Source organism: Nerophis lumbriciformis, linkage group LG01, assembly GCF_033978685.3.
Source record: "Nerophis lumbriciformis linkage group LG01, RoL_Nlum_v2.1, whole genome shotgun sequence".
Classification (NCBI taxonomy): Eukaryota; Metazoa; Chordata; class Actinopteri; order Syngnathiformes; family Syngnathidae; genus Nerophis; species Nerophis lumbriciformis.
Genome location: NC_084548.2, coordinates 5,267,501 through 5,280,000, shown reverse-complemented (window position 1 = coordinate 5,280,000; position 12,500 = coordinate 5,267,501). Strand labels below are relative to the sequence as shown.

The window sequence follows — 12,500 nt, the reverse complement described above, 5'->3', positions numbered from 1 at the left end:
CATTTTCAGAGGAAATCTTTGGGGGAAACATATTTGAGAAATGTTTTGGTTGACATCTTTGGTGAAAAATTTAAAGTAAAAATGTTGTCGAAAATCTTTAGTGAAAATATTTTTTACCTTGAGACATCATGTAAATCCAATTACGTCTTCCCAGACACAAAAAACACGTTTTGGTAAATTTGTTTTGGAAAAAGTCTTTTTGCGTGTAAATATTTGGACAAACTTTTTGTTGAAAATTTTCAGCAAGATTTTTTTTGGGGAAATCTTTGACAAAAATAATTTTCCCTTAATAAATCTTATAAATCCAATTACGAACTTCATTCCAGACACAAAAACTTTGGAAAATATATTTTTTGAGAAAATCTTTGACGTGATTTTTTGGTTGAAATTCTTTGGCAAGATATTTTGTCCACAATCTTTAGCAAAAATCTTTAGCAAGATTTGTAATGAAAATGTTGGATGAACATTTTTGGAAAACATTTTTAGACAAAATACTTGGTGAAAATCTTTGGAGAATATTTTGAGAGGAAATTTTTGGGGGAAATTTTTTCTAAGAAATGTTTTTGGGTGACATCTTTGGTGAAAATTTTTAGGTAACAATTTTGTTGAAAATCTTCGGTGAAAATATTTTTACCTTAAGAAATTATGTAAATCCAATTACGTCTTCCCAGACACAAAAACTTTGGCAACATTTTTGGTAAATTGTTTGGTAAAAGTATTTTTGCATGTTTTGTATTAAAAAAATATTTGGAGAAACTTTTTGTTGAAAATTTTCAGCAAGATTTTTTTTTGGCAAATCTTTGACAAAAATAATTTTCCCTTAATAACTCGTGTAAATCCAATTACGAACTTCATTCCAGACACAAAAACTGTGAAAATATTTTTGTAAAAAAATTTCGGGCAAGATTTTTTTTTGAGAACATTTTTGACATAATTTTTTTGTTGAAATTCTTTGGCAATATTTTTTGTCCAAACCCTTTAGCAAGATTTGTGATGAAAATGTTGGGGTGACCATTTTTGAAAAACTTTTTTAGAGAAAATTCATGACGAAAATATTTTTACCTTAAGAAATTATATAAATCCAATTACGTCTTTCCAGACACAAAAAACACGTTTTGGTAAATTTGTTTTGGAAAAAGTCTTTTTGCGTGTAAATATTTGGACAAACTTTTTGTTGAAAATTTTCAGCAAGATTTTTTGGGGGAAATCTTTGACAAAAACAATTTTCCCTTAATAAATCTTATAAATCCAATTACGAACTTCATTCCAGACACAAAAACTTTGGAAAATATATTTTTTGAGAAAATCTTTGACATGATTTTTTGGTTGAAATTCTTTGGCAAGATATTTTGTCCACAATCTTTAGCAAAAATCTTTAGCAAGATTTGTAATGAAAATGTTGGATGAACATTTTTGGAAAACATTTTTAGACAAAATTCTTGGTGAAAATCTTTGGAGAATATTTTGAGAGGAAATTTTTGGGGGAAATTTTTTCTGAGAAATGTTTTTGGGTGACATCTTTGGTGAAAATTTTTAGGTAACAATTTTGTTGAAAATCTTTGGTGAAAATATTTGTACCTTAAGAAATTATGTAAATCCAATTACGTCTTCCCAGACACAAAAACTGTGAAAATATTTTTGTAAAAAACCTTCGGGCAAGATTTTTTTTGAGAAAATTTTTTACATAATTTTTTTGTTGAAATTCTTTGGCAATATTTTTTGTCCAAACCCTTTAGCAAGATTTGTGATGAAAATGTTGGGGTGACCATTTTTGAAAAACTTTTTTAGAGAAAATTCATGACGAAAATATTTTTACCTTAAGAAATTATATAAATCCAATTACGTCTTCCCAGACACAAAAACTTTGGCAACATTTTTGGTAAATTGTTTGGTAAAAGTATTTTTGCATGTTTTGTATTAAAAAAATATTTGGAGAAACTTTTTGTTGAAAATTTTCAGCAAGATTTTTTTTGGGCAAATCTTTGACAAAAATAATTTTCCCTTAATAAATCGTGTAAATCCAATTACGAACTTCATTCCAGACACAAAAACTGTGAAAATATTTTTGTAAAAAAATTTCGGGCAAGATTTTTTTTTGAGAACATTTTTGACATTATTTTTTTGTAGAAATTCTTTGGCAATATTTTTTGTCCAAACCCTTTAGCAAGATTTGTGATGAAAATGTTGGGGTGACCATTTTTGAAAAACTTTTTTAGAGAAAATTCATGACGAAAATATTTTTACCTTAAGAAATTATATAAATCCAATTACGTCTTCCCAGACACAAAAACTTTGGCAACATTTTTGGTAAATTGTTTGGTAAAAGTATTTTTGCATGTTTTGTATTAAAAAAATATTTGGAGAAACTTTTTGTTGAAAATTTTCAGCAAGATTTTTTTTGGGCAAATCTTTGACAAAAATAATTTTCCCTTAATAAATCGTGTAAATCCAATTACGAACTTCATTCCAGACACAAAAACTGTGAAAATATTTTTGTAAAAAAATTTCGGGCAAGATTTTTTTTGAGAACATTTTTGACATTATTTTTTTGTTGAAATTCTTTGGCAATATTTTTTGTCCAAACCCTTTAGCAAGATTTGTGATGAAAATGTTGGGGTGACCATTTTTGAAAAACTTTTTTAGAGAAAATTCATGACGAAAATATTTTTACCTTAAGAAATTATATAAATCCAATTACGTCTTCCCAGACACAAAAACTTTGGCAACATTTTTGGTAAATTGTTTGGTAAAAGTATTTTTGCATGTTTTGTATTAAAAAAATATTTGGAGAAACTTTTTGTTGAAAATTTTCAGCAAGATTTTTTTTTGGCAAATCTTTGACAAAAATAATTTTCCCTTAATAAATCGTGTAAATCCAATTACGAACTTCATTCCAGACACAAAAACTGTGAAAATATTTTTGTAAAAAAATTTCGGGCAAGATTTTTTTTTGAGAACATTTTTGACATTATTTTTTTGTAGAAATTCTTTGGCAATATTTTTTGTCCAAACCCTTTAGCAAGATTTGTGATGAAAATGTTGGGGTGACCATTTTTGAAAAACTTTTTTAGAGAAAATTCATGACGAAAATATTTTTACCTTAAGAAATTATATAAATCCAATTACGTCTTCCCAGACACAAAAACTTTGGCAACATTTTTGGTGAATTGTTTGGTAAAAGTATTTTTGCATGTTTTGTATTAAAAAAATATTTGGAGAAACTTTTTGTTGAAAATTTTCAGCAAGATTTTTTTTGGGCAAATCTTTGACAAAAATAATTTTCCCTTAATAAATCGTGTAAATCCAATTACGAACTTCATTCCAGACACAAAAACTGTGAAAATATTTTTGTAAAAAAATTTCGGGCAAGATTTTTTTTGAGAACATTTTTGACATTATTTTTTTGTAGAAATTCTTTGGCAATATTTTTTGTCCAAACCCTTTAGCAAGATTTGTGATGAAAATGTTGGGGTGACCATTTTTGAAAAACTTTTTTAGAGAAAATTCATGACGAAAATATTTTTACCTTAAGAAATTATATAAATCCAATTACGTCTTTCCAGACACAAAAAACACGTTTTGGTAAATTTGTTTTGGAAAAAGTCTTTTTGCGTGTAAATATTTGGACAAACTTTTTGTTGAAAATTTTCAGCAAGATTTTTTGGGGGAAATCTTTGACAAAAATAATTTTCCCTTAATAAATCTTATAAATCCAATTACGAACTTCATTCCAGACACAAAAACTTTGGAAAATATATTTTTTGAGAAAATCTTTGACGTGATTTTTTGGTTGAAATTCTTTGGCAAGATATTTTGTCCACAATCTTTAGCAAAAATCTTTAGCAAGATTTGTAATGAAAATGTTGGATGAACATTTTTGGAAAACATTTTTAGACAAAATTCTTGGTGAAAATCTTTGGAGAATATTTTGAGAGGAAATTTTTGGGGGAAATTTTTTCTGAGAAATGTTTTTGGGTGACATCTTTGGTGAAAATTTTTAGGTAACAATTTTGTTGAAAATCTTCGGTGAAAATATTTTTACCTTAAGAAATTATGTAAATCCAATTACGTCTTCCCAGACACAAAAACTTTGGCAACATTTTTGGTAAATTGTTTGGTAAAAGTATTTTTGCATGTTTTGTATTAAAAAAATATTTGGAGAAACTTTTTGTTGAAAATTTTCAGCAAGATTTTTTTTTGGCAAACCTTTGACAAAAATAATTTTCCCTTAATAAATCGTGTAAATCCAATTACGAACTTCATTCCAGACACAAAAACTGTGAAAATATTTTTGTAAAAAAATTTCGGGCAAGATTTTTTTTGAGAACATTTTTGACATAATTTTTTTGTTGAAATTCTTTGGCAATATTTTTTGTCCAAACCCTTTAGCAAGATTTGTGATGAAAATGTTGGGGTGACCATTTTTGAAAAACTTTTTTAGAGAAAATTCATGACGAAAATATTTTTACCTTAAGAAATTATATAAATCCAATTACGTCTTTCCAGACACAAAAACTTTGGCAACATTTTTGGTAAATTGTTTGGTAAAAGTATTTTTGCATGTTTTGTATTAAAAAAATATTTGGAGAAACTTTTTGTTGAAAATTTTCAGCAAGATTTTTTTTTGGCAAATCTTTGACAAAAATAATTTTCCCTTAATAAATCGTGTAAATCCAATTACGAACTTCATTCCAGACACAAAAACTGTGAAAATATTTTTGTAAAAAAATTTCGGGCAAGATTTTTTTTTGAGAACATTTTTGACATTATTTTTTTGTAGAAATTCTTTGGCAATATTTTTTTGTCCAAACCCTTTAGCAAGATTTGTGATGAAAATGTTGGGGTGACCATTTTTGAAAAACTTTTTTAGAGAAAATTCATGACGAAAATATTTTTACCTTAAGAAATTATATAAATCCAATTACGTCTTTCCAGACACAAAAACTTTGGCAACATTTTTGGTAAATTGTTTGGTAAAAGTATTTTTGCATGTTTTGTATTAAAAAAATATTTGGAGAAACTTTTTGTTGAAAATTTTCAGCAAGATTTTTTTTTGGCAAACCTTTGACAAAAATAATTTTCCCTTAATAAATCGTGTAAATCCAATTACGAACTTCATTCCAGACACAAAAACTGTGAAAATATTTTTGTAAAAAAATTTCGGGCAAGATTTGTTTTGAGAACATTTTTGACATTATTTTTTTGTTGAAATTCTTTGGCAATATTTTTTGTCCAAACCCTTTAGCAAGATTTGTGATGAAAATGTTGGGGTGACCATTTTTGAAAAACTTTTTTAGAGAAAATTCATGACGAAAATATTTTTACCTTAAGAAATTATGTAAATCCAATTACGTCTTTCCAGACACAAAAAACACGTTTTGGTAAATTTGTTTTGGAAAAAGTCTTTTTGCGTGTAAATATTTGGACAAACTTTTTGTTGAAAATTTTCAGCAAGATTTTTTGGGGGAAATCTTTGACAAAAATAATTTTCCCTTAATAAATCTTATAAATCCAATTACGAACTTCATTCCAGACACAAAAACTTTGGAAAATATATTTTTTGAGAAAATCTTTGACGTGATTTTTTGGTTGAAATTCTTTGGCAAGATATTTTGTCCACAATCTTTAGCAAAAATCTTTAGCAAGATTTGTAATGAAAATGTTGGATGAACATTTTTGGAAAACATTTTTAGACAAAATACTTGGTGAAAATCTTTGGAGAATATTTTGAGAGGAAATTTTTGGGGGAAATATTTTCTGAGAAATGTTTTTGGGTGACATCTTTGGTGAAAATTTTTAGGTAACAATTTTGTTGAAACTCTTCGGTGAAAATATTTTTACCTTAAGAAATTATGTAAATCCAATTACGTCTTTCCAGACACAAAAACTTTGGCAACATTTTTGGTAAATTGTTTGGTAAAAGTATTTTTGCATGTTTTGTATTAAAAAAATATTTGGAGAAACTTTTTGTTGAAAATTTTCAGCAAGATTTTTTTTTTTGGCAAATCTTTGACAAAAATAATTTTCCCTTAATAAATCGTGTAAATCCAATTACGAACTTCATTCCAGACACAAAAACTGTGAAAATATTTTTGTAAAAAACCTTCGGGCAAGATTTTTTTTTGAGAACATTTTTGACATTATTTTTTTGTAGAAATTCTTTGGCAATATTTTTTGTCCAAACCCTTTAGCAAGATTTGTGATGAAAATGTTGGGGTGACCATTTTTGAAAAACTTTTTTAGAGAAAATTCATGACGAAAATATTTTTACCTTAAGAAATTATATAAATCCAATTACGTCTTCCCAGACACAAAAACTTTGGCAACATTTTTGGTAAATTGTTTGGTAAAAGTATTTTTGCATGTTTTGTATTAAAAAAATATTTGGAGAAACTTTTTGTTGAAAATTTTCAGCAAGATTTTTTTTTGGCAAACCTTTGACAAAAATAATTTTCCCTTGATAAATCGTGTAAATCCAATTACGAACTTCATTCCAGACACAAAAACTGTGAAAATATTTTTGTAAAAAACCTTCGGGCAAGATTTTTTTTGAGAACATTTTTGACATAATTTTTTTGTTGAAATTCTTTGGCAATATTTTTTGGCCAAACCCTTTAGCAAGATTTGTGATGAAAATGTTGGGGTGACCATTTTTGAAAAACTTTTTTAGAGAAAATTCATGACGAAAATATTTTTACCTTAAGAAATTATATAAATCCAATTACGTCTTTCCAGACACAAAAACTTTGGCAACATTTTTGGTGAAATTGTTTGGTAAAAACCTTTGGCGAAAATCTTTTCCTTTCAATAATGTCAATCCAATTATTTCCTTCCAGACAGACAACTTTGGCAAAAATCTTTGAAACATGTTGTGGAAGCTTCTTGCTTCAGGGTTCTTGGGATCACCAGTTACCGACATGACAGCAACGTGTGATACGAGGATTTATTTTTCAATAAATGTCCCTTTTCTTGCTTTTCAGCCATTGGGTTGTGTCTGTCTTCTCTTTCTCGCTCGAGCACATGAATGGTTTCCCCCAGAGTGTAGTCTGTCTTGCTTTTTGCTCTCGCTCTTACTCATGGCTGTGTGTCACCAACCGCCATCCCCAACAACAACCTTTCTCCTTCCCGACCGCTGTCTTTAACAGGGCGGCAGGTGATCAGACAAACACTCACAGCTGTGTCATCTACGCACCTGCCGCTAATCTCGAAGCCGGTCCTGACGCCTCGCTTCTCCGCAGGCCTGCAGGCCACGCCCCGTTTAGAGAAAAACTTTAGCAAGGTTTTTTGTCAAAAATGTTGTAAAATTTTTCACAATTACTTTTATTTTGGTCAAAAATCTTTATTAAATTATAAGAATATCTTAGGTCATGGGTGTCAAACTCTGGCCCGCGGGCCAAATTTCATTTGGCCCTTGAGGCAATATCAAATAAACATTAGAGCTGGCCCGCCGGTATTAAACAGCGGTGCTGCCGCTGTAATACCGCATTCACCGCTAATACTCATACTTGCCAACCCTCCCGATTTTCCCGGCAGACTCACGAATTTCAGTGCCCCTCCCGAAAATCTATTCTCCCGAATTTCTCCCGATTTCCACCCGGACAACAATATTGGGGGCGTGCCTTAAAGGCACTACCTTCAGCGTCCTCTACAACCTGTCGTCACGTCCGTTTTTCCTCCAAACAGCGTGCCGGCCCAGTCACACGATATATGCGGCCTTTACACACACATAAGTGAATGCAAGGCACATTTGGTCAACAGCCATACAGGCCGCATAAACAACTTTAACACTGTTACAAATACACGCCACACTGTGAACCCACACCAAACAAGAATGACAAACACATTTCGGGAGAACATCCGCACCGTAACACAACATAAACACAACAGAAGACATACCCAGAATCCCTTGCAGCACTAACTCTTCCGGTACGCTACAATATACACCCCCCCCTACCACCAAATGTTGATTTTTACCTCAGAAGGCTGCAAATAGAAAAGAGGCATTAATTATTATTTTTTTTAATTTTATTTAATATACCATTTATGTTTTTTCGTTTGTTTTTTGAAAGTTGATTTTGCACTATTAAGTTACATAAGCGTTGCTTGTTCCATATTCAGTGTTAGAGCAAATCAGTGTAGCAAATTGAGCAATAATTAACGTTTTATTCATGCATTTTCTCTTGCTACTTCAAAGCTTGAATGTTTGATTCATTCATTATTGTTATTTTATTTTAAAATGTATTATTAGTCTGTGGAAAAAGTTTATTTTGATATTTACCTCAGAAGGCTGCAAATGCAAAAGAGGCATTACATTTTTATTTAAATTTTATTTGACATGCCATTGATATTTTTTAATTATTATTATTATTTGAAACTGGATTTTGCATGTCACTATAAAGTTATATAAGCCTTGCTTGTTCAATATTTAATGCAAAACTTGTTTGGGTCCCTATTAAAAGGTTCATTTGTTCAACCTTGGCCCTCGGTTTTACATTTTGGCCCACTCTGTATTTGAGTTTGACACCCCTGTCTTAGGTGAACATTTTAGAAACACTTTTTTTTTTTTTTATTCTTGGCTAACATCTTCGGAGAACATTTTTCGAGCAAATCTTTGGGGGAAAATAATTAGAAATTTTTTTGGTGACGTCATTTGCAAAGATTTTGGGCGAAAATCTTTTTGGGGAAAAAATATTCCGAGACAACTGAATGTCGAAAAAAACTGAGGCTTACAAAAACCGACTGCATAAGTAATAACTGAGTCACATGACATCTTATAATTAACCGCCAACGTACTCTTCCACTCCCCGATGGTGAGCTCCATGCTCTCAAAGGAGTCGTCGTAAAGCACAGAGCCGGGCTCGCTCTCCGGATCGTGGTATTCAGCCAAGAAGGCGTGCGACAGTCCCTGCTCGGCCGTCAACCTGGTCTCTGGATCCAGCAGCAACATGCCCTCCAACAGCGACACAGCTGCCGACACAAAAAAATGCAAAAACAATCAAACATCATGGACTATTTTTGTCTTTCAGAATGTCTTTTCCTGCATTTAATAATAATTTTGGGTACATGAGAAAGTGTTAAAGGTCTTTGACGACGTGGTTGTTCATGAACAAGCATATTGCAACAACACAGCAGCAACAGAACCAATGTTGTAATCGCGGTAAGGAGCAAACTGCTGAGTCAGCATTAAGCGCTGATTGTAAACAAAAGTACAGCAAGTAGTGTTGTCCCGATCCCAATATTTTGGTACCGGTACCAAAATGTATTTCGATACTTTTCGATACTTTTCTAAAGAAAAAAAGGGGACCACAAAAATTTGCATTATTGGCTTTATTTTAACAAAATAAATCTTAGGGTACATGAAACATATGTTTCTTATTGCAAGTTTGTCCTTAAATAAAATAGTGAACGTACAAGACAACTTGTCTTTTAGTAGTAAGTAAACAAACAAAGGCTCCTAATTAGTCCGCTGACATATGCAGTAACATATTGTGTCATTTATACACGTATTATTTCATAAAAATTATTAAGGACAAGTGGTAGAAATTGGATTATTAATCTACTTGTTCATTTACTGTTAATATTTGTTTACTTTCTATCAGGTTCAAACACTGATGACATCTATTAAACAAGACAAGAAGCAAAGAATCAAACAGAGACAGAATTAGGGGCGTGGTTGGGGACGGGGGCGTGGTCAGGGGCGTGGTTAAGAGGGGAGGAGTATATTTACAGCTAGAATTCACCAAGTCAAGTATTTAATATATATATATATATATATATATATATATATATATATATATATATATATATATATATATATATATATATATATATATATAAATCTAAGAAATACTTTACTTTCAGTGAGTTCTAGCTATATATATATATATATATATATATATATATATATATATATATATATATATATATATATATATATATATATATATTTATAAATCTAAGAAATACTTTACTTTCAGTGAATTCTAGCTATATATATATATATATATATATATATATATATATATATATATATATATATATATATTATATATATGTATATATAAATAAAATAAATACTTGAATTTCAGTGTTTATTTATTTACACATATACACACACATAACACTCATCTACTCATTGTTGAGTTTGTCATGTCTGTATTATCATGTTTTGCTTTAAGTCATGTTTTGTTTAGTTTCTGTCTTTTCACTCCCTTGTCTGGTCACCATAGCAACCATTAGTTTTCACCTGTCACGTCACGCACCTGTTTCACGTTTTGAGTCACGCACCTGCTTTCACTAATCATGTCCATAGTATTTAAGTTCATTCATTTTCTGTTGTTCGGCCTGACGACCTCGCACCACATTTATGCTCTGTCCATTCCTCTATGATCCTGCTTCATGTCCCTTGTCACAGTAAGTTTTGGTTCCATGTTTATAGTCTTTTTGTTTTTCATAGTTTATTCTCCGCCACTGTGCGCGCTTTTGGTTTGATCCTTTTTTGTAGTTCTAGTGTTTCAATAAAAAAATGTACCTTCATTCCCGTCTCGCCCGTGCCAACTTTCCGTTGCATCCTGGAAAAGCAAACTCCCAGGACCAAGTCTTGACAGAGTTAAGGGTTGAATTGTCCATCCTTGTTCTATTCTCTGTCACTATTTTCCGAACCATGCTGAACACCCTCTCTGATGATGCATTGCTGTGTGGCACGCACAAAAGTGCTTTCATCAAATGCATTAGAGTCTGGAATCTTCCATCTCTCCCTAGCATGGCCCAAAAACCGGTCAATCTTTGCTTCCTGAGGAAGATCTTCAGTGCCAAGCACTCGGTAGTCCACTACTTCTTCCCGGAGGCTATCCAGGTCCAATCGCAGCTGCGGCTTGGAACTTACAAGCTGTTATGAGAGTAGCGTATGTGTGTGTGTGTGGCCCTTTAATAGGTGAGCATGTGAGGTGAGTGACGTCAGTGAGTGTGTGGGCGAGAGAAGAGAGGGAGCGGTAGCGTGAGTGCGGGCGGGGACTAGTTTGTTTTGTGTTGGATTGGCTGTGTGCAAGCAATCAATAAAGCAAGATTTGCAACTAATCGCCGGACTCAGGCAGGAAAGGTGCAACAAAGCGTATTTCTTCATCTTATTCGTCGCCATGGCTGTATCTTCCTCGTTCTTCTGCTTTGTCTCCTTGTTGCGTGCGCAGTTGTGCACTGCACTCTCTAAAAGCCGTATATGTTATTGATGTTATAGATTTTTTAGGTTTACGTCTCCTCTTTTATTTGGACACTCCCTGTTTACACAACATCTGCTTCCAAAGGAATGGGGGGGGGGGGGGGGGGGGTATGTAAACAGCTCTTGTTTTTGGTCACATTGAAAACAAAAGAAGAACCCAAGCCTCGGGCTTGGGTTAGTCCTGGATTCAGCTTGGGGAGGTCTTCGATGACAATAGATAAACCCCCCTCCCGTCTCATGCCATCGTACACAATGGAATTTTCCAAGCCTTTGCTTGGTGCAACAAAGACAGCCTCTTGTCTGTTCATTGGGAACTCAGAAAGGAAAGTTTTTTGACAATTTAAATACAATTTTTCTGACACTTTCTCTTTTAACATGTTCTATCTACACTTCTGTTAAAATGTAATAATCACTTATTCTTCTCTTCTCTGGATACTTTACATTAGTTTTGGATGACACCACAAAATTGGGTATCAATTCGATACCAAGTAGATTATACATTGGTCATAATCAAAGTCTTCATGTGTCCAGGGACATATTTCCTGAGTTTATAAACAAAATATTATTTTTTTTTAAACGAAAGATGCTGTGATGCCAAAAAAAATGTTGATGTAATCATAGTAGTGTCAACTAGATACACTCCTGTACTTGGTATCATTACAGTGGATGTCAGGCGTAGATCCACCAATGGCGCTTGTTTACATTGTGACGGCGGGTGGGGGGGACCGGTACTTTTTTAGAGGTGGTATAGTACCGAATATTATTCATTAGTATCACGGTACTATACTAATAGCGGTATACCGTACAACCCAAACTGCAAGTATAAAACATATGAGATGAGTAGCAACATTTTACAGCGCATACAGAGGTAGATAAAGCTGCTGGATGCTGAATACTCATAATACTTCAAATGCAGCTACTCCATTTACTTGAGATGATCAAAAACTGACATTAAGAGGTTTCCTACAGCCACAGTTGCTCATACCAATGTTATTTGACCTCTGAATTTATTTGCTTTTGCAGACCACACATTCGACATCACGACTGTAGACCGTAGTGTTGCAGCAGTGTTTTGTTTATGACTATTTTAGTACTAAGTAGAGAAAATTAATATTGTTCCACTTAAAACACAATTGCAGGCTTCTTTTCAGTTAATTAGAAGCATTCTCTAAGAAGAGCAGCACAAAACAATGGAAAAGAAGACATTGAAATTATAACAATGTTCTTGGACGTTATAAAAAAAAAATTTGGACACACCTTCTCATTTAATGTGTGTTCTTTATTT

At 32.0% G+C, this 12,500-nt stretch overlaps 1 protein-coding gene across 1 annotated transcript in view; it reads right to left on the bottom strand.

Moving 5' to 3' along the window:
• The window catches only part of LOC133612707 (mitogen-activated protein kinase 12), a 38,818-nt gene that overhangs the window by 1,311 nt on the left and 25,007 nt on the right, over nt 1-12,500 (bottom strand). The window contains exon 11 of the mRNA XM_061970356.1: nt 8,794-8,967. Coding sequence (XP_061826340.1) covers nt 8,794-8,967 — 174 coding nt within the window. The remainder of the gene's footprint in view (nt 1-8,793; nt 8,968-12,500) is intronic.